This window comes from Octodon degus, unplaced genomic scaffold, assembly GCF_000260255.1.
Source record: "Octodon degus isolate 3935 unplaced genomic scaffold, OctDeg1.0 scaffold00104, whole genome shotgun sequence".
Classification (NCBI taxonomy): domain Eukaryota; kingdom Metazoa; phylum Chordata; class Mammalia; order Rodentia; family Octodontidae; genus Octodon; species Octodon degus.
In genome coordinates, this window is record NW_004524680.1 from 543733 (window position 1) to 570762 (window position 27030).

General features: G+C 50.4%; 1 protein-coding gene across 3 annotated transcripts in view; it reads left to right on the top strand.

Moving 5' to 3' along the window:
• Positions 1 to 11170: 11170 nt before the first annotated feature.
• Hdhd5 (haloacid dehalogenase like hydrolase domain containing 5) overlaps positions 11171 to 27030 on the top strand; it is a 17695-nt gene continuing 1835 nt past the window's right edge. The window contains exons 1-6 of one of the 3 annotated variants that reach the window (XM_023723999.1): positions 11176 to 11580; positions 17067 to 17270; positions 18521 to 18633; positions 20362 to 20455; positions 21290 to 21323; positions 23754 to 23928. In XM_023723999.1, coding sequence (XP_023579767.1) covers positions 11455 to 11580; positions 17067 to 17270; positions 18521 to 18633; positions 20362 to 20455; positions 21290 to 21323; positions 23754 to 23928 — 746 coding nt within the window. In that variant the 5' untranslated portion in view covers positions 11176 to 11454. Of the gene's footprint in view, positions 11581 to 12587; positions 12623 to 17066; positions 17271 to 18520; positions 18634 to 20361; positions 20456 to 21289; positions 21324 to 23753; positions 23929 to 27030 lie in introns of those variants that run through there. The other 2 variants (XM_023724000.1, XM_023724001.1) reach the window with 2 other exon arrangements.

Genomic DNA, 27030 nt, shown 5'->3' on the forward strand with positions numbered 1-27030 from the left:
TACTTCTTCGTAAGTTTGCGCTGTGCTAGGGGTTTGCACCCAGGGACCTGCACGTGCCAAGCAGGCGCTCTAGCGCTGAGCTGTCTGGGCTGGGATGTGGCTCAGTGGGAGGGTGGGTGCCAGAACTTGATCCCCAACGCTGAAATACAGTGAAACAAGAACAACACTAATAATTAAAATACACAGTCACTTTTTTATTTTTATTTTTTGGCAGAACCGGGGATTGAACTCAGGCCCTTGCGCTTGCCAGGGAAGCGCTTATTCTACTGAGTCATCTCCCGGGCCCCTACACAGTCACTTTAAAAAAAGAAAAAATTGCAAAAGCTTATCCTGAACACCCTATAGACTCTTCCTTAAAAATACAAAAACAACAAAAAAGCGCTTATTCCACTGAGCCATCTCCCCGGCCCCCTTTTATCTTTTTATACCAGGAATCAAACTCAGAACCTCACACTTGCTAGGCAGGTACTGTGCCACTGAACTATGTCACGGGCTTCTTCTTCTTCTTCTTCTTTTTTTTTTTTTAATTTTATTTATTTGTGTGTGTGTGTGTCCAGCTCAGCCCACCAGGGGGCGGGGCTGGCTGGCATGTGGTGCTGGGGGATTGAACCGCGGTCCCCGTGCTTTGCTAAGCGTGTTCTAAGTAGGTGCTTTAGACCACTGAGCCATCTCACCAGCCCCCTTTCAGGTTCTTACGCTAGGGTGACATATCATGTTTACACCTGCGGATCTGATTTATTTCATTTATGAGAATGGTCTCTAGTTGCATCCATTTATCTAGAAAAGCCTGAAGTTTATCTTTTTTATAGCTGAGTAGTATACTCCATCATGGCGGCTGATACACTGAGACTGCCAACTTGAGAAGTGGGAAGCTTGCCTGGATCCACTTGGCCCTTCCACACTCTGGGGTGTGAGGACCCACCCGAGAGTGACTCAGTGCAAGAAGTATATATAAAAGGGGTGAGGAAATCTTCTGTGTGTCCCCCATCCTTGGAGGAGTTCTGATCTTCGCACTTCCGAGGAGTTCCAGTCTTCACAGTCAGCAAGGAAGGGAGAGGGGCTTGATAGACCCCGTAGCTGCTGCTCTTTCCTCTGCTCACCACTGTTCTCTGCCGCCGTGAACGGCTGCCTTTTGCCCTGGAGCCAGTGGAGTATGGACTGAAACCTCCACTAACTGTAAGCTAAATAAACCTTTCCTTAATTTTGGGTGTCAGGTATTTTGTCCCAGCAACAAATAAAAACTGAGACATCCACTGTATAAAATAGCACTTCTTCTTTATCCATTCTTCAGTCGATGGGAATTTGGGTTCTTTCCAAGAGTTAGCTATGATAAATCGTGCTGCAGTAAACATGGGTGTGTATATATCACTGTGGTATGATGCTTTCAGTTCTGCCCAAGAGGGGGACAGCTAGGTTGAATTGGACCTCTAATCCTAGTTTTTTGAGGAATCTCGACACTGATTTCCACAGTGGTTGTAGCAGTCTACACCTCCACCAATAGTGGGGAGGGGTTCCTTTTTCCCCATAGCACCCCCCTATTGTTTAACTTTTTTTTTTTTAATTTGTGTGTGTGTGTGTGTGTGTGTGTGTGTGTGGCCAGCTCAGTCCACCAGGGGGCGGGGCTGGCTGGCATGTGGTGCTGGGGGATTGAACCGCGGTCCCTGTGCTTTGCTAAGCTTGTTCTAAGTAGGTGCTTTAGACCACTGAGCCATCTCACCAGCCCGTGGTTAACTTCTTGATGTTAGCTATTCTTTCTGGGGTGAGATGGAATCTCAGCGTTGTTTCAATTTGCTTTTCTCAAATGATCAATGATGTTGAACATTTCTTCATATATTTGTCATCTGTATTTCTTCTGTGAAGTATATCTATTCATCTCACATGCCCATGTTTCCATTGGGTTTTGATTTTTTTTTTTTAATTGTGTACAGGGTCTCACTATGTACTTAGACTTGTAGGGATCCTCCTGTTTTCAGCCTCCCCAGAGCTAGGATTATAGGCCTGTGCCACTATGCCTGGACTTGGTGGCTGGCTCAGTGCACTAGAAGGGTGAGGCTGGTGTGGCATGTGGTGCTGGGGATTCAACCCTGGTCCCTGAGCTTGCCTAAGCAGATACTTAGTACACTGAGTTATCTGGCCGGCTTTTTTCTTTTTTTTTCCTTTGACGTACAGAAACTTTGCAGAAAAGAGAGAGAGAGAGAGAGAGAGAGAGAGAGAGAGAGAGAGAGAGAGAGAGAGATCCCAGTTGTTGATTCTTTGAAGTATTTCCTGTGCAGTTTGGTTTTTATTCATGAGCCTTTGAAGTTCCAGTGGCACAATTGGTTAGTTCATGGTACTTATATTCATGAACTCTATCACCATATCTTCAAGATTCTTACCTACTTTCTCCTCCAGTAGCTTTAGTGTTTCTGTTTTAATATTTAAATCTCTGATCCATTTTGACTGTAGTTTTGTGCATGATGATAGACATAGGTCTAATTTTAGTCCTTGACATGTGCAGTTGCCTTGTTTGTTTTTGGTCTTTTCTGATTTTATTCTATTTTTTTGGTTGAATTGTTTCTTAGGTGGTTGGTTGGCTTATTTATTTATTTATTTATGCTAATGACCGAACCCCGGTCTTCCTGCTTGCTAGGCAAACATTCTACTGCTGAGCTAACTCCCCAGTCTCACTCAGTCTTCAGTCTTCAGCATGTGGAAAGCCAGTTTTCTTAGCACCATTTATAAAAGAGGCTATCTTTCTTCCAGTGAATAGGTTTGGCTTTTTTGTCAAAGATAGGATGGCTGAGTGTGTCTCTATCTTCTAATCTGTTCAACTGATCTTAGGGTCTGGGTTTTTTTGCCATTACCATGCTGATTTCCCCTTTCTTCCAGTCACCCCTTGCCTTATTTTATTATTCCTCCTTTCCCTCCCTAGAACTCACTGTGTGCTCAGCAGAGGCACATGGGAGGGCAGCAGGCCTAGCAGGAGCACCCACAGGTCCTGCCTAGCCCTGCAGCACGGGCTCCTGGAGCTGTGGGATCTCTGCACTGTCTGGACCTGGCCAACCCCTCACAGGTGCCCTACGAGGGGCACTGTCCATTGTCCCTGTTGGCACCTCACACACCTCAGGCCAGCTGGGCTCCCTAGTGCTGGGCCAGGGCAGGATAGACACTAGAAGTGGGCGAGGGACATGGCAAAGGCAAGAAGAGCTGCAGCTTGGGGTCTGGAAACCCTGTCCAGGAACCCAGCTCATGAGAATTGGTCAGCCTGACCACTCCTGAGCTCAGTGGAGACCAACCCCTGGAGGTGGCTCTGAGCAGGGTCTAGTGTTAGCCAACGAGCTTTTCCAGTTTCCTCGGTAGCCTGTCCAGGTTCCTGCACTTCCTTCAGTGGTAATATAATGAATAGGGGCTCCCTAGAGAAGTTCTTGGTCTTACCCCAGAGAATCAAGAATTTTGTGAAGGGGTTTGGATCCTCCTGGAGCCCTGCAACCATTTTATTTGTCTCATTTATTTAAGCTGTTGCCATCTAGTGGCTTGGGAGACTGTGGGCCTGAAGAGCCTGCAGCAGTGAGGGGGCAACACCAACATGATGTGAGCTCTTGCGTTCCTTCTGCAGCTGCACAGGGAATTGGAAAGTTGCCCTGCAGTCTGTCCTACTGCAGTGGGGGAAGCCAGGTGCAGAGGCTGAGGTGCTGGCTCCAGGCTACAGTGCCTTAGCCTGGGAGGTTCTGAATTTTTTTCTACCTCTCCCGATCTGAACCCCAGAAGGCTTATATTTTTCTGTTTGACATTTCCATTTTGCGACACCTGGATAATTCTGCATGCAATCCTTCCCAAAAGCTCCTCCTGTGCCCCCCTCCCCCGTGTCTCCTGCCCTCCGAAGGCAAGTCCTCTCTGACCAAGGACCCTGCCGACCTCCCTTCCCCTGGTGGCCACCGCAGGCCCTGCAGCCCAAGTCACCCGCTCTGGAAGGGCCTTGAGGTCCAAAGCCTGCCCCATCTGTGTTTCTGGCGTCTCCCTCCTGGACACAGCCTCCTTATATGTGCTCTGTCCTGCACACCACCCGGACAACAGTTTGGGGCTCCTTCCTCAATTCCTGCTCCCCAGTTCCCACTTTGGGAGGTGGTGGGAGCAAAGAGAACTGCCCAGGTTCATGCTTCTTCTCCTTGGCCTCTTTGTGTCAGGTTTGTCAGTGTCTGGGTTTCTTTCTTACCAACCCCACCAAATACATCCAGGAATTTCGGTGCCTTTCTCAGTCCTACGATCTCACCTGGGATGACCTGACCTAAATAGTCTCCTTTCTTCCACCTGTTCTCACCCAAGAAATAGAACATGCTTGGGCCTTAGCTCAGGCCACCTCAGGTGACCCAAGGCACCTTGTACTGATCCTGCAGGAGGGAGCTTCAGCCATTCCCCAGCTAACCCAAACTAGTACTTTAATCTAGGACCTGAGCAGGGACAACCTTAGCCTGAAGGAGCTGTAACTCTCTGTCACTGGTTTGGTTGAAGGGCTCTGCAAGGTGGCACATAGGGCAGCCAATTATGAGAGGCTTGAGGAAACTACCCAAACAAAAGATGAAAATCGGTTCAGTTTACGACTTGCCTGGCTGCTGCCTTTGCGTGTTATACGGCCCTGGACCCAGATGGCTAACTGATATTATTTTTTGTGGGTAGCAGGAGTCAAACTCAGGACCTTGCCCGTGCCAGGCAGGTGCTGCACTACAAAGCTATATTCTCAGCCTCTAACTGATTTTAAAAATGCATTTTATTGGGGCTGGCCAGATAGCTCAGTGGATTAAAGCGCCTGCTTAGGCAGAGTGCAGTGGCTGGGGTTCGATTCCTAGCATACTGTGCTGGCCCTCCCCAGGGTGCCTGTAATCCCAGTGCTTGGGAGGTTGAAAACAGGAGAATCACTACGAGTCCGATCTGTGTAGTGAGACCCTGTAGACCTTGTACTAAATACATTAAAAAATGTACTTTATTATCCAATCTGCTCCAGATATTTGGAAATAGTTGCAGAAACTGGAGGCAGAACATTAAACCCCACAGCACAGCAGGGATTAATTAATTTAGCATTCAGAGTATTTTTTTTTTTTTTTTTTTTTTTTTTTGTACCAGGAATTGAGCTCAAGGCCTTGTGTTTACCAGGCAGACTCTGTGCTGCTAAGCTATATCCCCCCAAAGATTTTTTTTTAGAGTACAAATTAGAATTAAAACAGAAAAAATTATAAGTGATAAGGATTTTCACTTAACAAAGTAATATGAATTTCTCAGTATTTGTTGTAGTACATAGTGTTGTAGTCCAACCAGTTACTCATATTACTAGATAGATGCATGTATAATTGGAAAAAGAAAGAAAAAAATGTATAAGACTCTTCACTAAAATAAAGAAATGTATAAGAAATTAAGAAGACAAAAATGAGAAATAATTGAAAAAGGAGACGAAACAAAGTAGAGCATTAACTGCTTCTTTTCATAGACCAGCAGAAATGCACAGTCCAGGTATCCAAGCCGTCCTGCATACATACATAGATAAACCTGTTTTCCCCTGTTCCCTCTCCTGTCCTTCTCTTCAACTCAGTAACTTTTTCCTTTTGAATAAGTGCATTCCCTTACCAGTGCCCAGCCTGAAGTTTTTAATACTAGGGGTAAGGTTGCCTGCAAGCGCCTTGCTGAGTTCCAGCTATCTACCTCTGTGGTAAGAAACCCACAGCTGTCCCAGCCAACCGCCCCAAGGGTGCCGCCAGGGCTCCCCAGTCCAGGGGTATGTTGTAAATGCCACCAGCCTGGTCACTGGGCTAAGGAAGGCCTGCAGCCAGGGTCCCCTCAGTGGAAGTTGGACTGCCTGTATTGCTGTCCATTTCCATCCTGGACTCAGTTCTCAGGGTCCCCCACACAGCTCTCTTCCAGGTTTCCTCAGATTGGTGACAAATGACAGATGCTGCCCAGACGCTCTGGAGGCCCCTGGACCACCTCAGACACTGAGCTTTGGGTAAGCCTTGTGGTAAAGGGCAAGCCCATGTCCTGTGTAATGGGCAGCGGGATAGCCCAAGCCACCTTGCCCATTTCCACGGACAAATCTGCTTGGCTTCAACTTCCACTGTGGGGGGCCGGGGAGATGGCTCAGTAGAATAAGTGCTTCCCCGGCAAGTGCAAGGGCCTGAGTTCAATCCCCAGTTCTGCAAAACAAACAAACAAAAAAACCCCTTCCACTGTGGGAGGGGATGGCAAAGTCTCCAGGCCTTTTAAAAAGCTCTCCTTGGGTGCCAGTTAGGGCAGTGATTTCGCTCCAACTCTGTTCTAACCCTTTCTACCTGCCCCATCCCTGTCCACACTGACTACCACCCTTACCCCTCCCAGTGGTCATCCTGTTCAACCTGCTTTTCTCACCGATCTCCTCCCTTTGTCTCTGGCCTCGCCCAAAGCCCTCATTGGCCCCTGGATCTAGACCCAAGGGTCCCGGACACCTCCTCCCCTTCCCTGGCTCTCAGTCAAGCTCCTCTTACCCTCCCACTAGAGCCAGATCACCCCGTCCTTCCCAATGCCAATACCCTATCCCCAATCAGGCTCCCATGGGACTAAAGCCAGTTATCTCTCGCCTGCTCCCACGCAGCCTCCTGGTCCCTATCAACTCTCCATATGACACTCCCATCCTCCCTGATGGAAAGGCAGATGGCACACACAGATTGGCCCGGGACCTCCGTGCTCTCCACCATATAGTCCTTCTTCTCCATCCTGCAGTGCCCAACCCACACCCTTCTAGCTTCTGTTCCCCATCTGCTGCCCACAGCTCAGTCCTCGCTTTGAAGGGTGCTGTCTTCACCATTCCTCGCATCCCTCCTCACAGCTTCTCTTCGCCTTCACCTGGACGGACCCCAATACTCGCCAGTCCCAGCGCTGACCTGGCGCCCTCAAGGGTGCAGACCTGGCCCCGCAATACTGGTCAGGCGCTGGCCTGTGCCTGGCTCTCCTTCCACCTGACTCCCACCTCACGAAGACCATCTGTGCAGTCCCTCTTCTGGGTCCTCCAGAGAGGACACTCTTCTACTCCCACAACACGTAGACACAAAGGGCGACCATGTGTCTCAGTTCAAGGCTCAAATCCCCTGTCTGTCCGTCCCCTACATGGGTATTATTCTGCACAAACACACTGAGTCCTTCCTCTCAATTGTGCCCAATTCATTTCTTTTTTTTTTTTTTTAATCTTATTTATATATTTGTGTGTGTGTGTGTGTATGTGTGTGTCCAGCTCAGCCCACCAGGGGGCGGGGCTGGCTGGCATGTGGTGCTGGGGGATTGAACCGCTGTCCCTGTGCTTTGCTAAGCTTGTTCTAAGTAGGTGCTTTAGACCACTGAGCCATCTCACCAGCCCCTGTGTCCAATTAATTTCTCAGATTCCCATCCCTACCACAAAGCAGCAACTTCTCCCCTTCCGTGGGGTGGTGGGATTCTTCTGCCGCTGAGTTCCTGGCTTTGCCCTCTTTATCAAACCCCTACATAAGCTTACAAAAGGGGACCCAGAGGAAACTTTAGATCCTAAGAACTTTCCTTACTCTCCCTTCCAGACCTTAAAAGAAGCTCTAAAAACAGCTCCAGCCCTGGCTTTGCCAGACTGTACTCAACCTAGGTGTCTATATGCCACAGAAGGGCCCACGCTCAGTTGCCTCCCTATCAGAACAGCTGGATTCCACTGTCTTAGGTTGGCCAGCCTGCCTAGGAGCAGCTGCTACTGCAGCCTTGATGCTTACAGAAGCTCTGAAGATTTCTTTTCTTTCTTTTTCTTCTCCTTCTCCTTTTTCTTTTTTTTTGGTGGCTAGCTGTAGGAAGTCCCTCCTGGTCCTTGTCTCAGTCCAAGAAGTCTGTATCTGTAGTCTCAAAAATATGTTATTGTAATCCCACCAAGTTAATTCCAATCTACCAATCCCAGTGCAACCCATGGTGAAAATAAAGACACTAAAACATATTTGTAATTATGAGAGCCGAGGGGCCCTAAGTCCAGCCATGAAGATGGCTTTCTGGAACAGAGACTGACCCAGGGCCATACCTGGGTTTTATTCAGTGGAGGAGGAGGAGTGGCTTGAGGAATAACGACTGAGAATTGTGGGAAGTAGGGGAGCACTATGAGCTGGGCTAGGTAGGTGGCCTGCATTTGCCTCTGCAGTATGCAGAGAGAAGGATATGAGGAGAAAATAATTTGCATTATGCTACTGAGATAGTATCTAATTTGGGGGGAGGGTCTGGTGCTTCAGCTCTGATGTGTAATCTTTCAAGCCCCAGGAAGTCATAGCCTCTGTCTCCAGGCTGATCCCAGCCCATAGCGTGGAGCACTGGCTCTTCGTCCTGCCTCGACCCGGCTCATATTAAAGAGCAGCAGGTGGGGGTTATCAGGGAAACACTTGTGCTGTCTGCAAAGACTACCATCAGTACCTGGGCTAGACCAGTATGCACTGCTCAAGGCCAATTGAAGGGATAAGGAAAAGTCCCAGCCAGCTCGGTACCGATCAGTACATGGAAACAGGGTCAGGTACAGCCACAATGGAGACAGTTTCTCTTCTTTGAAGGAGAGTCACCCAGATAGTCCTCCACACCTAGCCATTCACCACTCACGCTATGCTCCTCCTGTGACCTGCAGGGGGTCCTGTCCTCATCACATGGCTCTCATCTTCTGTCCACTCCTCCAATCTGTAATTAGGCACACTCTATAGAAACACCTACAGCAACTGTTGCCTTAGGGACTCGCTTTGATCCCTCCTCTCATACCCACTCTGTCTCCTTCTGAGGCCGTCCCTCCTGCACTTAACCTGGCCCTGTCCTTTTCTTTTTTACCAGGAATCCAATGCTTGCCAGGCAGGCACCTGTGTGGCTGAGCTACGCCCCCGCCCGCCCTTTCCTCCTGTCTCAGCTTTCCCCTTGTGTACCCAGATCACCCTCGCTTTATCATGGGAGTTCCTGTAAGGCCTCCCTCCCACTGCTGGCTAAGGCGGGGTATGCAGCTGTCTTGCAGGACCCTGCCTGCGGCTCCTCCCGGACCCACTGCCTCTCACCAGGCCGAACTCACTGCTCCTACAAGGGCCCAGGCTTCCAGACCAACATCCTCAGATTCCGAGGGTGTGCTCTACATACTTCCCAACCATGCTGGTAAGATGTCCAGGTTGGGCTTGAATTGGTGACCCTGCCTCAGCGTCCCTGAATGCTAAGATTACAGGTGGGCACTCACCATGCCCAGCTGAGGTTTGCCTTTCTTATTTATCTTTGTGGTGCTGGGGATGGAACTCAGGGCCTCAGATGTGCTAGGCAAGAGCTATGCCGCTGCGCTATACCTTCGGCTCCTTTGTTCCCAGCTTACATGAAAAAGGAGCAACCCCCCAGCCAGGCAGAATGCTGCACTTGCCAGGCTTCTTCTCCACCAGGCACGGTTGTGGGGTGTTTTTGCCACTGAGATGTAAGCAGGCATGATGGGAGCTGTTTTGAGGGAGACTGCGAATGAGGCAGGCATAGGAGAAAAATCCAGAACACTCAAGATAAGAGAGTGTCATAGAAATCAGTACAGGATACTAGCTGAACAGGCCTAGGGGTGTGGTTGGGGACTGGGGTGGCAGGGCAGGGAGCTCAGTGTCCAGAATTTGGCGGGTCCAGCTTCTCCTCGGATCCACTGGCTGCTAGAGCAGAATGTGAACCAGAGGCAGCATCACCTGGGGCCCCCCTCAGTGTGCAAGAGACCAGGGTCCTCTGTCTCCAGTTTGCCAAACCCTCCAGCCAGAGCTGATGTGGAAGCAAGTTTGAGAATCTCTGAGCTAGGGCACCCTTGGCCTTGGCCTCTGAAATGGGGTAAGACGGTGGGGAAAGACAGAACGTAAGGGGCTGCAAGTTCCCAATGGTTCACACTCCAAGTTCTGAAGCCCCTTGGAAGGAAAAGCTAAAGGAAAAAATCAACTCGAACCATCCCATGGGGAACATGTGGCTGAAGACCTGCTAGGTCATCTGTACAAGAACAGAGGGTGACCAGCTGGGGTGTGGTGCGTGGCACAGCACCTGCCTAGCACCTGTGAGGCCCTGCATTCCATCCCCAGCATCAGGAAAACTACCAAACCCAAAACCAAACAAATGAAGAAACAAAACAGGAACAGAAGGCACAAAACATACGGTAGATAAACTTGGTAGGTGTACTAGCATAGTGTCTTGGACGATTTTTTTTTTCCTGGCTGGCTCAGGCTGCCTTAAGGGCAGGTCTGGTAAGACACTTGGGGACTGGGGGATCCAACCACAGTCCCCTAAGCCTGACTGGGTTTGTCTGCACAGGCACTTAAACAACTGAGCTAACCCACAGCCTGCTAGCAGTGTCTTGGGAAGCTCCTAGATTCAACCTGTGTGAGGGGCAAGCGAGAATATTGATTAAATGAGGATCAAATGAGGAAGCAAGTCAGATAGCAAGCAAGTGCACATGGGATTGACAAGGACTTTCCAGGTAGTGGGGGGTTACCAAGGTAATTTGTGGAGTGTTACCTTTCCTTGAAAGAAGAGCAGTTGTCTCCATTCTGGCTAAGCCTGACCCTATTTCCTTGTATTGATATGTACAGAGCTGGCTGGGACTTCTGTTTATCCTTAATTGGCCTTAAGCGATGTTTATTGGTCTAGCCAAGGTGCTGGGGGAAATGTTTGAAGACGGCATGCGTGTTTCCCTGATAACCCATACCTGCTTATGAGCCAGGTCAAGACAGGACAAAGAGCCAATGCTCCACGCTGTTGGCTGGGATCGAGCCTCGAGATAGAGGCGATGACTTTCTGGGGCTTGAAAGAGTACATTACCACTGGGCCACACATCCCATGCCCTTTTTTTCTGGGGAAAGATGGAGACAGAGAACTGCCTACTGTGAGCCAATCTTCGCGACTCTCATCACCTGGGTTTGCACTGAATTAAAATCCTGGCCTTTCGAGTTGCATTGCTAACATTAGAGACCCTATCTTTCTTTGGGGTTCTCAGCCTAGATCGGAGTTCCTATCTTTCTTTGGGGTTCTCAGCCTACATCAGGGTCTGACTTGCGAACCTGGACATCAAAAGACCCTCCCCGACCTCGCAGGGAAGCCGCAATAGCGTCTCCTCCGAGTCCCGCTGCGACCGCCCGGAAGCCTCCGAGGGTCAGGACTTCGGCCAGACCCGCCCGTTCCGGAAGTCAGCAGGAACAGGGACAGCACACACGCCTGCCTACCACCCGGCGTGCACACTAGCCTGCTGGCCCCAAGTGTTCCATCTACTAAAAGTGAGAACCTCGGGGCTCTCGGATCACCGCAACAGAGCCCGCTGGAAGAACGCCAGTCGCGGACCGTCAGTTCCCACCTCGCTTGATTCCGCGCTCAGGGCGGAGCGCACGCTGGACTACAACTCCCGAGAGGCCTCGCGCGCCGACGGCTGCTGATTGGTTGCGCAACGGGGTGGTGCGGTCGGCCGGTGCGGTGTCCGCGTGTGCGCGGCGGCCGATGGCTGCGCTCAGCTGGGCGGCGGCGCTCCGCGGGGCTCGCGGGCTCTGCGGGCTGGCGGCGCGCGGGGCAGCGGGGTTCTTGCGTCATGGCTCCCCCAGAACCTACGCCGCGGTCTCGGCTGAGGTGAGGACCTGGGCTCCGCCGAGCCGTACTCGGCGCCGGAGGCGGGGCCGGGACAGCGGAGGCCGCCGGGCTGGGCAGCTGCAGCATCCCGGTCTAGCCCGGAGATCGCTGGAGACCGCCGGGCCGGGGCTCCGCGTCCTGCCGCCTCACAGGCGACCTGGGCGACAGGTCACCGCTGCACGTGGAGAGCGGGCGACACAAACTCACCTTTCCCTCATCGCACGCTGCTGTGCGCTTGGCTGCGCGTCAGCCGCGTCCCCAAACTTTCTCCGCATTTTGTGCCTGCTTCCCGCTGTGGGTCTGATCTTTCTCCCCGATGGGCCGTGATTTCCCAGAACTTCTGAAAGAGTGCGGGGCTCGCCGCGCTCCCCGCCCGCGCGCGCTGCACCTTTGCACGGCCGCGCGGAAGTGGCTGTGCCGAGGTCCGCTTCCCTGCTGGCGCGTTAGAGCAGGCGGAGATCTGCAGGCGAGGGGAGCTGCCCGGTCGGCTCAGTGCATGCGGACTGTGCAGACTCCAGAGGTTCTCCACGTCTTCGGGGCGGGTTGAAGCTAGCTCTGGGCTTAGCGAGTTCTCTGGGCTCGGGGGCGAGCTTAAGTGCTTCCCTGAGGTCATCCAGCTGATAGCCAGTGACTGTCCTCTGAAGCTGAACTAGGTTTGGCTTACTCCACTTTCCTCTGGGCCAGTTCACCTTTTACAATTTAATGTCATTTTTGCAGTACCGGAGTTTGAACCCAGGGTTTTCTCACTGAGCTACATCCCCAACCCTTTTTAATTTTGAGACAGTTTGTTTAAATTCCACAGGTTGGGCTCAAACTTTTCCATCTTCCTGCTTCAGCTTCTAGAAGTTTGGATTACAGGGCATGTGCCACTGTGCTGCGTTGGGTTATTACTGTTGTTTACGTTTAATTTTTCGTTCTTTTTTCTTTTGAGACAGGATCTCATTATGTAGTTCAGGCTAGCCTTGGACTCATTATGCCGCTAGGCTAGCGTCGAACTCATGATGAGTCTCCTGCCTCAACCTCCTGAATGCTGGGATTACAGGTTTGTGCTGCCATGCCTGTCTGCTTAAAAATAAATTAATTTTCTTTGGGGGCGGGACTGGGAATTGAACTCAGGAACATATGCGTGCCAGGTAGGCACTGTACCACTGAGCTATATCAACGGCCCCTAATTTATTTTTTAAATTGATTTTAATTTTGAGACAGGGTCTTACCATGTAGCCCCGGCTGGCTTTGAACTCATAGTTACTCACCTGCTTCAGCCTCCAGAGTGCTGGGATTATAGGTGCATGCCACCATAGCTGTCCTAATTTTTTTATTTAGAACAATTTATGTGTATCTAATCTTACTGTTTTACATAACTGTATTCACAGAAACTTTATTTTTTAATAAGTTCTCTTTTTTTTTTTTCCAGCAGAATATATTTATTGTCCGAGAGACAGAAGAGGGGCCCAAGCAGGTTGTCCCCTAGTTCTACCTCCTTGATAATTATCTTTTCCTTTCTAGGCACTTGCGTTCTTTTATATTTTTTAGGGGGTCCTGGGAATTGAACTCACGACCTTGTGTTTGCCACACAGGTGCTCTGCCACTGAACTATGTCTTGGCCCAGGAACTGTGTATTTTTATTTTTTATTTTTTTGGTGGAACCGGGGATTGAACTCACGACCTTTCGCTTGCCAGGGAAGTGCTTATTCTGCTGAGCCATCTCCCTGGCCCCTAGTGTATTTTTACATTAATTATTTAGAAAGAAAAGCCAGGCGTGGTGGTGCATACCAGTAATCCCAGCCCTCCAGAGGCTGAAGCGGGAGGGTTGTCAAGAGTCCACACCAGCCAGGGCTACATAGTGAGTTCAAAGCCAGTCTACACTGTATAGCAAGATCTTGTCTCAAAACAAAAACAAAAAAAAAAAAAAAAGAAAAAAAACCAACCAAACAAACAAAAAAAACACATTGCTCTCTTTGTGCTAGGTATCATTGTAAATATTTAAGAAATATTACTTTAGCTGGGCTTGGTGATGCATACCTATAATTCAGGAGGCTGGGGCAGGAGGATCATTGCACGTTCTAGGCCAGCCTGGGCTACAAAGTGAGCTCAAGTCCAAAAAGAAAAAAAAAATCATAAAATCTTTATTTTAACAGATTAGTATAGTTATTGCCATTTTACAGATTAAAGAACTCAGACAGATTAAGCGGTTTGTGGGTTGTTGCAGAAACTCCAGCTCAGCCTGGTGCCAGGGTCCAGGCCCGTAACAATGTTTTCATTGTTGCTTTACCAGTGGAGCAGCCAAGGTTCAAAGAAGTTTGGTGACTGGGCCAGTGCTGTAGGGCTGTGTCGGAGGACAAGGTGGAAGCATGAAAACGAAGCAAAACAAAAAGCCGGGAGCATGGAATCTGTTGATCAGGGACTTTGGACACCCTTGCTTATGCCTTGCATGTTCTTCAGGGCAGGGGTGTGGCAGGAGAGGCTTGGGTTGTGTAGGCGTTTCCTGTGTGGCAGGAGGGGGTCGGCTTTTCTCTGGCTGCCCTTTCGCTGGTGGTCAGAAGTTGCTGCCCCTGTTCTCCCAGTATCTGTGCCCACCTGGAGCTCACCTGGCCAGCGCCCTCGTCCTGTAACTCTTGGTGGCTCTGTGTGGCCAGTGCCGAGGAGGTCTGACCCGTGCTGTGAGAGGAGTGAGTGGAAGCCATACTCTGTGTCGCTCTGGTTCCTGTTTTCCTTGGCTCATTCTTTGCCTCCCTTGACCTTGGCCCTTCTTGAGTTTCCTTCTTACCCTGGCTGCTGCTCCTCATTCTCCTGCTGGCAGTTTTTTTTTTTTTTTTTTTTTTTTTTTTGTGCTCCATCTTTAATTGCTGTTCTCAGGGGGCTGAGGCAGGAGGATCACACGCCAGTGACAGCCTGGATCAGACAGTGAGTTCCAGGCCAGCAGAGGGAGGCCCCCTCTTCAGAACACAAACAACATACACAAAACAGAAAGGCCTGTTCCTCCTAGCTCCCTGAGAGCAGGAACCTCCTGAGTTTCGTCCCACGAGTCCTCTGAGCAATTCTGATGTCTGTGTGCCTGCCCTGGAGGTCCAGAGGGGGACGTAGCTTTTGTTCTAAGCAGCGTCATGAGAAGGTACAACTCTGCCTACATCTTTGGATGAGGTGCCCCTGGCTCAGTGCTTACCTCAGAGGCTGGGACCTGGGTTCAGTCCTCAGTACCATTAAAAGAAGGTGACCAGTATCCCACTTGCTGTTCCGCCTTGATGCTGCCCTCCCAAGGTGTCAAGGCCACACAAGCATGGGTCACTGTGGCCCTCTGCCCTGCTTATGAGTGGTTGCCAAGTTCTGGCTGTTCTGTCCCCCAGGGATGCTTCCCTTCTTCTATCGTTGTTGTCACTACCCTAAAGCCACCATCTTCTTCATTTGGATTGCAGTCGGGTGGCAGATGGGACCTGGTCTCCTTCCACTGGATGCTTTTCAGCTCATTGGGTCTGCTTTGTACAGCTGAATTTTCTTTTTTGAGACAGAGGCTCACTTTGTAGTTCAGGCTGGTCTTGAACTCCTGGTGATCCTCCTGCCTCAGCCTCCTAATTATAGGCATGTACCAAGGATTTTTTGGCTTTTTTTCCCCCTCATCTTTTTGAGACAAGGTTTCCCTATGTAGTTCATGCTGGCCTTGAGCTCACTTTGTAACCCAGGTGCAGCTGAAATGTTTCTACAAGGATATTCTGATATTGCTATTGTTTCAGACTCCCTGAATTGGCCTCAGAGAGCTGTGCTGGCCAGCCCTGCCCACCTGCTCACGCAGGGTAAGGAGTCCCTGGTGTGGGCCTCCTATGCTTACCCCACTGTCCTTGACTCAGTTTAGTGCTTAGTGGGACTGTCCTGTGGCTTTTTTTTTTTAATTTGTGTATTTTGGTACAGGATCTCAGTATGCAGATGGGACCCATGGTGATCCTGTTTTCAGCCTCCCCAGCACTGGGATTACAGGCATGTGCCACCTCGCCCAGTATCAATTGCCAACTCTGCGTGTCCTAGGGGGGTGGAGCCGGCATGGTAGGCCCGGGGATCGAACCCCCAGCCCCTGTGCCTACTTGCAGGCGCTTTAATCTGCTGAGTTATTTGGCCGGCCCTCCTATTTCCTATTATTTTTATTATACTGGGATTACAGGCATGCACCATCAGGCCTAGCTGTCAAAGGGCATTTGAATAGTAGAAATGTTTATAATATATGAAGCAACCTGAACAAGATGTAAAGTTGCATATGTAATTGCAATTTATAGTGGCAGATATAGGGTAAACATTAAAAATAGAAAAAAGATGGGGGGTCCCTGCAAGATAGCTCAGTGGACTGAGTGCCTGCTTAGGCAAACACAGGGACTGGTGTTTGATCTCAGGCACCACATACTGCTGGCCCTGCCCCAGGCACACCGAGCCCACGCCTATAATCCCAATGCTGGGGAGGCTGAAAACAGGCGGATCATAGGGCCAGTCAGATAACTCAGCAGACTAAAGCATCTGCTTAGGCAGAGCTCAGCGGCCAGGGTTCAATCCCCAGTGTGCTGTGCTGGCCCTGCCTCTTGGACATGCTGAGACTGGGATTGAGGCTGGGTGTGGTGGTGTGTGCCTGTAATCTCAGCATTTGGGAGGCTGAAAACAGGAAGATCACTATGAGTCTGATCTGTGTAGTGAGACCCTGTACCAAATACACAAATGAATAAAAAAGGAAAAAGATGGGAAGGACCATATGAAATGACTGTGAAAGTGCTAGGGTTGTATTTTATTTGAATTCTCTTTTTCAATTAAAAATCTAAATTATACACATCAGTTTTTGACAAAGAAATTATTTTTGTCTTTTTTTTTTTTTTGGCAGAACTGGGGATTAAACTCAGACCCTTGCGCTTGCAAGGCAAACACTTATTCTACTGAGCCATCTTCCCTGGCCCCATATTTTTGTCTTTTTTTTAGTGGAACCTGGGATTGAACTCAGGCCTTTGCATTTACCAGGCAAGCGCTTATTCTACTGAGCTATCTCCCCATTCCCTATTTTTTTTTGTCTTTTTGAGACAGGGTCTCGCTATGCAGTTCAGGGTGTCCTTGAGCTCATTTTGTAGCCCAGGCTGGTTTTGAACTCCCAGTGATCCTCCAGCCTCAGCCTCCTAAGTGCTGGGACAACAGGCATATTCCACTATAACCCGCAAGAAGTTATATTCTTAAAAAAGTTATATTCTTAAAGAAGTAGTGATAAAGAATAATTTTTTGTAAATATAGGTTTGGCGGATCAGAATACCTGTCTTAGAGCTGAGGGGCAGAGTGCTTGCCTAGCTTGCGCAGGCCCCTGGGTTTGATTCTCAGCAGAAGGAAGGAAAAAGGGAGGAAAGGAAAAAGATACCCCGCGCCTTCAGCTTCTCCTCCTAGGCCTTACCCGAGCACAGCGGTTTCCTCTGCTGCTCTCGCCTTCGCCCATCGCCTCCTGCAGTGGTAATTCTCTCCTCCTCCCTGTGCAGAGCCTGCCCACCTTCGGATTCCTGTTGGACATCGATGGGGTGCTGGTGCGGGGCCACAATGTCATCCCGGCCGCATTGGATGCATTCCACAGGCTGGTGACCCCTCAGGGCCACTTACGTGTGCCTGTGGTGTTTGTCACAAATGCTGGGAACACCTTACAGCACAGGAAAGCCCAGGAGCTGTCGGCCCTGTTGGGGTGCAAGGTAAGGAGACCAGGAGGGGCACAGAAGCCGGTGGTGGTTCCACGAAAGAGCCCCGCTGCAGCTTGGCTTCCTTTTCCTGGGTTGGGGTCTGGTGTCGGTAACCCCTCGATACGGCCAGTGGAAATCTTTCAGTCCTGTGGAAGAACTCGAGGATCTTAAACATGCACACACCCACACCCATGTGTGCATGCACATACACACACATGTACAGGCACAGGCACATGCACACCTGTACATACACACTAGTCGAAGGAGTACAAAAACCACGCCCTTGTATTTGGCAGTTTGACTGTATCACATCCACTTTTTTCCTTCTGGCTGTCAAGGTTGTGTCTTTGGGTTTGTTGCCTCTGGGGTCGCATTGGCCCGAGACCACACATTGGCAGTGGGGTGTGCAGTCCGGGCCTCGCTTTACGTGGACAGGTGGTGGGCCTAGGCACAAGTGAGGCAGTCTGTCATCCTGCCCTGCCATACCACGCTGCATCCCAACACAGGTGCTCAGGTTTGTTCCGGGTGAGTTCAGGTTTTCAAAGGAGTCCTTTGGGACCAAGAGAACTCATAAAGTGGCTGATTATTTGGGCGATTGTGCTTGAGTCTGGTGCAGAGTAAAGGAATAGAACTGGCTCTCTGCTGTGGTTCCCAGAGCGGGTCTGAGAGTACGCTGAGTGAAGGCTGCATTGTTGGAGCCTCAAGTGGACCTGAAAACGGCCAAGGTCGGAGGCAGGTTCCTGTGACAGTGCCAAGGGGCGTAGGTGCAAACCTGGCTTCTGCCCTGGGGCTGAGAGGTCCCAGGGGACCGGCAAACAGGACACAGCATGGTGCTGAATGGCCAGCCGCTGTTTCCGCTTTGTTTTGTGTGGCAGGAACCAAGAGAAGGGGCTGTAGCTGTAGCTCAGTGGTACAGCACTTGCCTGGCCAGCACAAGGTCCTGAGTTCCATTCCCCAAACCAAAAGAACCAGAAGAAGTAATCTTCTTATGCTTGGTTGAGTATTTTTGGAAATATCAGCTGCCAGAAATGGCTATCTCCCTTTCACCTTCTTGTTGGTTTTGTTTTGTTTGTACCAGGAATCAAACTCCTGACCTTGCCCTTGCCAGGCAGGTTCTTGCGCCCCTGAGCCCTGTGCCCAGCCTCCCCCTTCACTTTCTGGACAGTATTTCCTTCTCAGGTAACAGAGCCTGCCACTGTCACCAGGATTTTCTCTCACCTCTGCCTTTCTCTTCTGTCCTTCTCTTGTGGTTGTCCCTGCAGGTGGAGCCAGACCAGGTCATTCTCTCTCACAGCCCCATGAAGATCTTTTCGCAGCATCATGACAAGCGGATGCTGGTGTCTGGCCAGGGCCCTGTGGTGGAGAATGCCCGAGCGTATCCTTTGGGTCCTCTCACGAGGCCCCTCCCTGCGTGGCTGTGTGGGGACTGTGGTGCGGGGACTGCAGTGCCTTGTGATGGCCTCAGGACCGAGGGGGTTCCCCCTGTGGGCACCCCTCCCATCTGTAGCTCTGAGCGAGTCCACACCGAATTGTGATTCACTAGATTCAGGGCGGGTGTCACAATGTGTGTGTTTCCTGGAGAGGGAACCTAGGGCCTTGGGAGTCCCAGGCAAGCACTCTACCCCAGACCAGGAAGCTGTATTTTACTCCGGCCCCCAGGAAGCTGTATTTTAAAAACTCTTCAGGTGATTCTGCAGTGGGCTTTGACTAGGCCTCTTCCTGTGGACGCTCAGTGAGCTGGTCAGCTCCAGTGGTGAGCAGGTGGCTCCAGTGGGGTGTGTGTGCCTCAGGAAGCCGGGCCTATCCCTGTTCACAAGCAGCCTGCTCTTTTGTGCTGGGCACCTTCTTGGCATCATGCTGTGCTACATGGTTAAAGGGACAGGAGACCAAGGTGGGGACTTTGGGATTCCCCAGGCTTCCTCCCAGGCTCAGTCACATACCAATGCCCAGTAAAAGGCATTTATTTATTTATTTATTTATTTATTTATTTATTTATGTATTTTTTATGTATTTTTTATGTATTTAGTGCAGGGTCTATAGGGTCTCACTAGACAGATTGGACCCATAGTGATACTTCCTGTTTTTCAGCCTCGCAGGCCCTGGGGTTACAGGCATATGCCACCATGCCCAGTCTCAATCGCCATCTCAGTGTGCCCTGGGAGTGGGGCCGGCATGGCCTGCTGGAAATGGAACCCCTGGCCCCTGTGTCTGCCTAAGCAGGAGCTTTAATCTGCTGAGCTATCTGGCTGGCCCTAAAGGGTGTTTATGGTGGCAGAGATGGGCTGGGTATAGCTGAGTGGCAGAGTGGGTGCCCGGTGTGTGGCAGGCCCTGAATTCCATTCCAGGTACCACAAGGGAAAGAATAGAAAGATGGCAGGTGGCTGCAGGCTGTGGAGAGTGGGGCAGGTCCTCCTGGGCAGTGAGTGCCTGGCAGGTGTGGCGTGGCGCTTCGTGGAGGGTTCTGGCTGTGCTCCAGGGGTGGCTAAGGCTTTCCAGCAGGTAGGGGGTCAGAATGGGGCAGGCAGGTATTGGAGGACAGGAGCAGCAGCCAGGCTGGGCACCTGGGAGTGTTGTCAGCCAGTGGGGAGCTGCAGAGGCCTCGCTGCAGAGGTGTGTCTGGTGTCCACACTTGGGGGCACGTAGTCAGTCATCTAAACCAGGCCCATTTGGAACTGCCGGTCTCAGGAGAGAAAGGCTGCACTGGCCTGGGTGTCTGTGCCAGTGGATGCCTGAAGGCCCGGAGATCTTAGCTGCTGTCCGGCGCCCCTCAGTCTCTGTCCAGCTCCCAGCCCCAAGGTGTCCTCTGAGCACAGCACAGGCCAGCACTGCCATGGCGTGGGTCTGGGTGGGCTCTGAGCATGCTGTCCACCATGTGGGCAGAGTTACGTGCCCTTGTGCCTTGGTCCTGCCTCTTGCAGGGCCTGGCATTGGGTAGTGTGGAGGGGCTGCCCGGGCATTGCTTGCTGACACGGACAGTGCCTCCGTGGCTTGCCCTCGGCCTTGCAGGATGTCTGGCATCCCGCATGCTTCTCCTTGCTTGTGCTCTGAGCCAGAAAGGTGTCTTCCCGGAACTGGCCGGCTTTGCTTCCTGATCTTGCTTCAGCCTGGGCTTCCGGAACGTGGTTACCATGGAGGAGCTGCGGACAGCCTTCCCGGTGCTGGACATGGTGGATCTCGAGCGGCGGCCGACGACCACGGTAACGTGGAGCAGTGGCTGGGTCACACCTCTCTGGCTGTCTGAGTCTCCATGTTCTATCCTCTCCTGTCCCCTCTGGTGGCTTCCCTTGCCCGCTCCTGTCAGAGCTGTGTTTGTCTGTGTGTCTGAGTGTGGCCTCTGTGGAGAGATGTGCCTGGCTGGCCAGGATTGTTCCCTAGATAGGTAAGAATAGCAGGCTCTGAGCGGTGCCTCTCTGGGCTGTTTGTACTTGGCCGTGAACCTCTTTCGGGGTGCCAGCATTTCTTCTAGCTAAGTGTGGTAGTTAGCAGACAGCTGTCCCAGCATGACTCCGGAGAACCTTAACTTTTGCTAGACTACTCACTGCTGCTCCTTACCGGAAGTCCCACTGTAGGAGCTGCCCTGGGGCTTCTGCCCACCTGCCTGTGTTTTGGGTTCAGCTCATCTCATAACACTGGCTTGGGTTCTATTTGTGGCCTGGGCTAGGATGGACCCCAGGAGGGCAGTAAGTGAAGGCACTGCCTACTGAGTGCTGTTACCACCAGACCCCTGTAGTGGCTTCTCACCAGGGACTGTTTTTTGCTCATGGGCTCTAGAGACATGCTTTTTTGAGACAGAGTCTCACTGCGGAGCCCAGGCTGGCCTCAAACTCAGGGCCATCCTCCTGTCTCAGCTTCCTGAGTGCTGTTGGCTGGTGTTTGTGGCTCCTTTCTAGGACCTGTTCAGCTGTCCTTGTGTGGGGCTGGTGGGCCGGTGGTCTCTGGTCTGTGTGGAAGGTGCTTTTCCCACCCCCTCTGGAGACGGGCTTTTCACGAGTGGGTGGTGACTTGGTTGACGCCTCTTTGTCTCTTGACAGCCCCCTCTGAGGAGTGACTTCCCAGCTATTGAAGGTAAAGAGACCACCCCTTGCGAGTACAGGGTCCTCCTCTCTCCCTTCACGCCCCAGACCCTCATACTGCAGCACCGTGACTGAGGCCCCCGCCCGGCAGGGAGTGGCGGGGCTGACCTTACCAGCACGTGCTGGCTCTGGCCTTTGTCTGCTGCTCCCCACCTGGGTGATATTTGCTGCCTTCTTCCTGTGCTGCTCCCCTTGTTAGGTGGGAGAATCCTAAGCTGCGAGAGATGCTTAGGTTGAAAAGCACCAAGACACGGTCTCCTCAGTGTTTCTCAGCTTTATTAAAGCTACAACAAAAGGATAATTTTCCTTTTTAGTATCCTTAGATGACATTCATGGGTGATGTAATTTTTCCATAGATGTATTTAAAAAAATATCTAGTTCTGTATGAATCCTTAACTATAATAGGGTAAAATACAAGGAAAACATTTTAGTAAGACTATAGTGCTTTGGCAGGTGTGGTGGCACTAACCTGTAATGCCAGCATTCAGCAGGCTGAGGTAGGAGGATCATTGCAAGTTTGAGGTCAACCTGGCTACGTAGTGAGTCCAAGGCCAGCCTGGACTAAAGAAAGCAAGGTCCAGGGGCCAGAGAGATAGCTCTGTGGAATAAGTGCTTGCCTGGCAAGCGTAAGGTCCTGAGTTTGATCCCTGGTACCACAAAAAAAAAAAATCCCACCCCCCAGGGATGGTTGTTCTGAAAAAAAAAAAAAAAAAAAAAAAAAGAAAGAAAGCAAGGTCCTGTCTCAAAACAGTAACAACAACAAAAGATTATAGAATGTTGATATGTAACAATTATCTAAGAAGTGAAGTGATTGCACCGAACGTAGGATGTTCCAGCTATGCGGACAGCCCGAGTGTGTTCATGCTTGTGCCCCGGTGTGCTACTGGGTAGTGCTGCCTTTGGTGAGGGGATTGCCCACACTAGAAAACAACTTGCAGTACAGTTTTAAGAAAAAGGGCCGGAGAGCCAGCTCAGCAGCATAAGCATCTGCCTGGCAAACGAGCTCAAGGTTCCGAGTTTGATTCCCTGGTACAATTAAAAAAAAGAAATAGTTATACTACTAATTTCTCTTAGTTCAATGAAAAGAAAGATTTGTACTAGTATTGTTTGGATCATTAAATGCTGATATCTTGTACTCTGAGTAACTAAAGGTAAAAATACACATTATATTAATCATTGTTACCTTCCTATTATCTTGTTTTGAAAATTTTTTTCTTTAAAAAAAAGAGAGAAAAGGAAAAGTGAACTGGGTATGGTGCCACACTCCTGTAATCCCAGCACTCCGAAGGCAGGGCCGGGGAGATGGCTCAGTAGAATAAGCGCAAGAGTCTGAGTTCAATCCCTGGTTCCGCAAAAAAAAAAAAAAAAAAAAGGAAGGCTGAGGCAGGAGAATCACTGTGAGTTTGAGGCCAGCTTAAGAGTTCAAGGCTAGTCTGTCTTAAATGGCGAGACCATGTCTCAAAAAAAACCCCAAACAAACCAAATCTTCTGATGATCTTTGTGTTTTAGGAAAAATTCATGTTTATTAAAACTGTACGGAAGTACTTTGTAAAGAAAACCACCTTTATGATTATCTGCAAAATGGGAATAGCTGAAGTAGTCATGACCCGATTGTCCAGCCACATGCATGCTGGGTGAGACAGTCAGATATTCTGAGGATGTGGGACGGTCTCTGCTTGTACAGGACTGTCCCCACCTACTAAGTGTGTCCTTCTTAGCATTGAGACATAGCTGCCACCTCTTCCTCTTCGCAACCAAGCCTCGTGTGTGCTGGCACGTGCCCTGCCTTTGGGTTCTGTCCCCAGGGCTGTGTCCTCCACTTTCTGACCCCTCCCCAGGTCCGTCCTGCACCTTCAGGAGCCGCCAGTGTTGTAGCCAATACCCGCCCCTGCCTGCTGCCTGCTCGTTGTGTGTCTCGCACTGGGTTAGGTGTTTGCTGAGTCTCAGTTTACCCTCCATGCCATGAGCAGGTGCTGCTGTTATGTTGTCGGGGAGGGTGAGGCTCAGAGGAGGAAAGTCACTGCCGCTGTCCTGCCAGGAGCACTGTCAGGGTGTGTGTAGGAGCTTCAGGCTGTTGGTTCACACCCCTGCTCTTGGCCACTAGGCTTATTGGTCCCAGGAGACCCGAGGGAAGTGGCTTATGGGGAAGAGAGCCCCTTCAGAGAGCCCAAGGGCTTACCAGTGCAGTGGGAGACTTGCTGTGTTTCCTGGTTCAGCCTCTTTGCATGCCAGTGGCCACCAGCTAACAATGTGAGCAGTCAGGGATCTTCTTGCTGTGGCCTGCACTTCAGGAAGGCAGTCCTGCCCGGTGCAGCAGCGCAGCAAGTAGCTCCAGGCGGGATGCCCGGCCTGTCTCCGCAGCCTCCTGGGGGCCACCACTACGGGCAGCCCATTGCCTCACCCCGCCCCTTTGCTCTTGCAGGGGTGCTCCTCCTGGGTGAGCCGGTCCGCTGGGAGACCAGCCTGCAGCTGATCGTGGACGTGCTCCTCAGCAACGGGAACCCCGGCACCGGCCTGGTGACAGCGCCCTACCCCCACCTCCCTGTCCTGGCCAGCAACATGGATCTTCTCTGGATGGCTGAGGCCAAGATGCCCAGGTGAGGACACAGGGCCCCCAGCCCGCTGACATAGGCTGCTGCATGACCCATCCTATGGGCAGTTTGTCACTGTCATTCTGGTGCTTGTGGGCTGGCACCCACCTAGCTGGGCTTGTAGCTGTCAGAGTAACGGGCTCCGGGAAGGCTTTCGAATGCTACTTCATTCATTAGTATTAAACTGAAGCTGCAGAGTCGTGAGCATGAAGACGGGTGAAGGTGATCTTGATACGCACCGTCTGCTTGCGTGTTCTTCCAGAGCCCGCTTCTGTCAGGGCCAGCGGGGAGGTGTGTCCGTGGAAACCACTTGCCGCTCTCCCTCTTACCTCCTTGGGGTGTGGTTTTTCTTGCTTCTTTGTTTGCAAATGTTTCCCGTGAGATGGAGCGGCAGGGGCAGCCGGGACTGCTCTGAGGGTGGGGATACCTGAGGCCTTGACTTGAGGCCGGGTAGGGTGCAGGTGTGCCATCCCATACACCTCGCCCCCTCTGAAGAAGTCGCTCTCCCGTCCTTCTCTGGGCTGCTAGGTGGCTCTTTCCGGGAGTTCGGGTACCTCACTGAGACCAGCAGTGGCTGTCTGTCCTTGGACTGCTCTCCCAGAGCCCTGCTCCTGTCCCCTGCACTAAAGCCTGGGAGGCCTCAGGTGTTGGGGCCAGGACTGCTGCAAGTCCCAAAACTTGGGAGCTTCAGGAGAGCAGCATGTGGTTGCGTCCCTTGTCGCTTTTATTTATTTATTTTATTTTTTGAGGAACCGGGGATTGAACTCAGGCCCTCGCACTTGCCAGGCAAACGCTTATTCTACTGAGCTATCTCCCCGGTCCCCTTGTTGCTTTTATTTATTTATTTATTTATTTTTCCATAATTTTATTGAGAAACAAATAGCAATGAGACAATTTCAAACCAAATTGGTAGGACAGTTTCAATAATTAACACATTGCATACATTCTTCCTAGTGGTTAATTGCTGTACAAGATGCAGACATGATATCCTATTTACAAACACCATTAGAACAAATCCCTCTATTCATTCAGAGAATGTAACTATATATCTATCCTAACCACTTTGAATACACAGATACAAAATGGACATTCATCTGTATCCCCTTTTTTTGTTAAGTTCCGTTATTTGAATATTATAGGTATATAAACTCAGCAAAATATTCTAAAAGAGTCCAGTAGCCCTTAATAGTATTGGGTCTTCCACTTGACTGGCAGTGTCAGAAATTGTTGACCTTAGTCCCCCACAGCTCAACATAACAGCATGGCTTCTTATATTTCGTTTTTATACTTTTCTGCTGGATGGTTAAGACCAAGGTAAAGCAGGATCTATGCAACAAGAGTTGTAGCTTTTGGGTCTGATAAGGTCAGTGAAATCCCCTCAGGATTTATCCTGAGATCCTGTACCTTAGATTGTAGAACCTTTGTCAGTGTCAGCCGTGTGAATGAGTCACAGCCATTGTTTGGCCAGTGTGCTCTCTGTGAAAGCCTGAGAGAATGTTTTCTCTCCATGTGACTCTCCTTAGGCACACTCTATATCATCAATCACTTTCCTCTTTGGCCCCATAATCTCCTTGATCAGAAAATTTGGGACACTACCGAGTTACATGACGTTACAGTATAAGTTCTCCTATGTCCTGAGTCTTAATTGACCTTGGAAGGCTAGGGGCAAAATGCTGGCTTTCCTTGCGGCCCTCCTTTTTCTCTAATTTTGGTCTGCAAACTTAGGTTGTTAACCCTCCAGAAGACAAGCTAATTGTTATTACCATACAACCTAGGCTGTTAAGCTTAACCTCACTATCTGTCTGAATATCAAACATCTTAGGCATAACATGGAACAAGTATTTTTCATCAAGTATTTATATGTTGAACTTTAAGTCCCTACAGAATATGATGAAAAACATTTAAAAACCCTTGTTGCTTTTAAAGGGCATTTCTGTAGCTCTAGTTCTGGCATGTCTCTGAAGTACTGTGTCCAGTGGGACTAGATGGAGAGCTGGTGACATAGCTGTGAACAGAATAGTGGGACCCAATTCCATTTTTTAAACCAGGCAAGATTAATGTTTATTCAGTAATGGAAATCAGGATGTGGTGGTACCCACCTGTGCTTTCAGGCCTGTGGGAGGCCAGGGCAGGAGGATCACAGTTGCAGCCCAGCCCAGGCAGCGTGGTGAGACGCTCACTCGCTCTCTGCACAAAAGAAACCCACCAAGGCAGGGCTATACATCAGCGCCAGGGCTCTGGGTTCGACCGCTAGTGCTGAAGAAGCAAGCAAACCAGACTTGTTCTATAAGTGAGTCAGAAATGTAACCAGTGTATAGCAGGGGATCAATGAGGATTCAACCTAGCAGCTGAGGCTGAAAGCCCAACTAATTTTTTTTTTTTTTATCTGTTTGGGATATGGTTTTATTATACAGTTAGATGTCCTTAAACTCACTTGGTAGCCCAAGCTGGCCTCGAACTCCCAATGATCCTCCTGAGGCTGGGATTGCAGGTGTGCATCACCACACCTGGCAACAAATGTGTTTATTTATTTATTTATTTTGCAGTACTGGGGATTGAACTCAGGACCTTGTACTTCCCAGGCAAGTGCTTATTCTACTGAGCTATCTTTCCAGCCCCATCAAATGTGTTTCAAAAAGATAGAATTTTTGTGCCTGCCTGGCACATGTAAGGTTGTGCCAATAACCTTTTGTAATTCCCAATACAAAAGAGAAGGGATAGATTTTTTACTTTTAATGTATTTTTTAGTGCAAGGTCTATAGGGTCACACTACACAGATTGGACTTACAGTGATCTTCCCGTTTTCGGCCTCCCAAGCTGGGATTGCAGGTGTGGGTCACCACGCTCAGTCTCAATTGCCAGCTCAGCGCATCCCAGGGGCGGGGCTGGCACAGCATGCTGGGGATTGAACCTGGTCCCTGCGTCTCCCTAAGCAGGCACTTTAATCTACTGAGTGATCTGGCCCCTCCTAGAATTTTTATTTTTAATCATGTGGAAGAAGTCTGGGGTGGGCTGGTGAGATGGCTCAGTGGTCTAAAGCACCTACTTAGAACAAGCTTAGCAAAGCACAGGGACCGCGGTTCAATCCCCCAGCACCACATGCCAGCC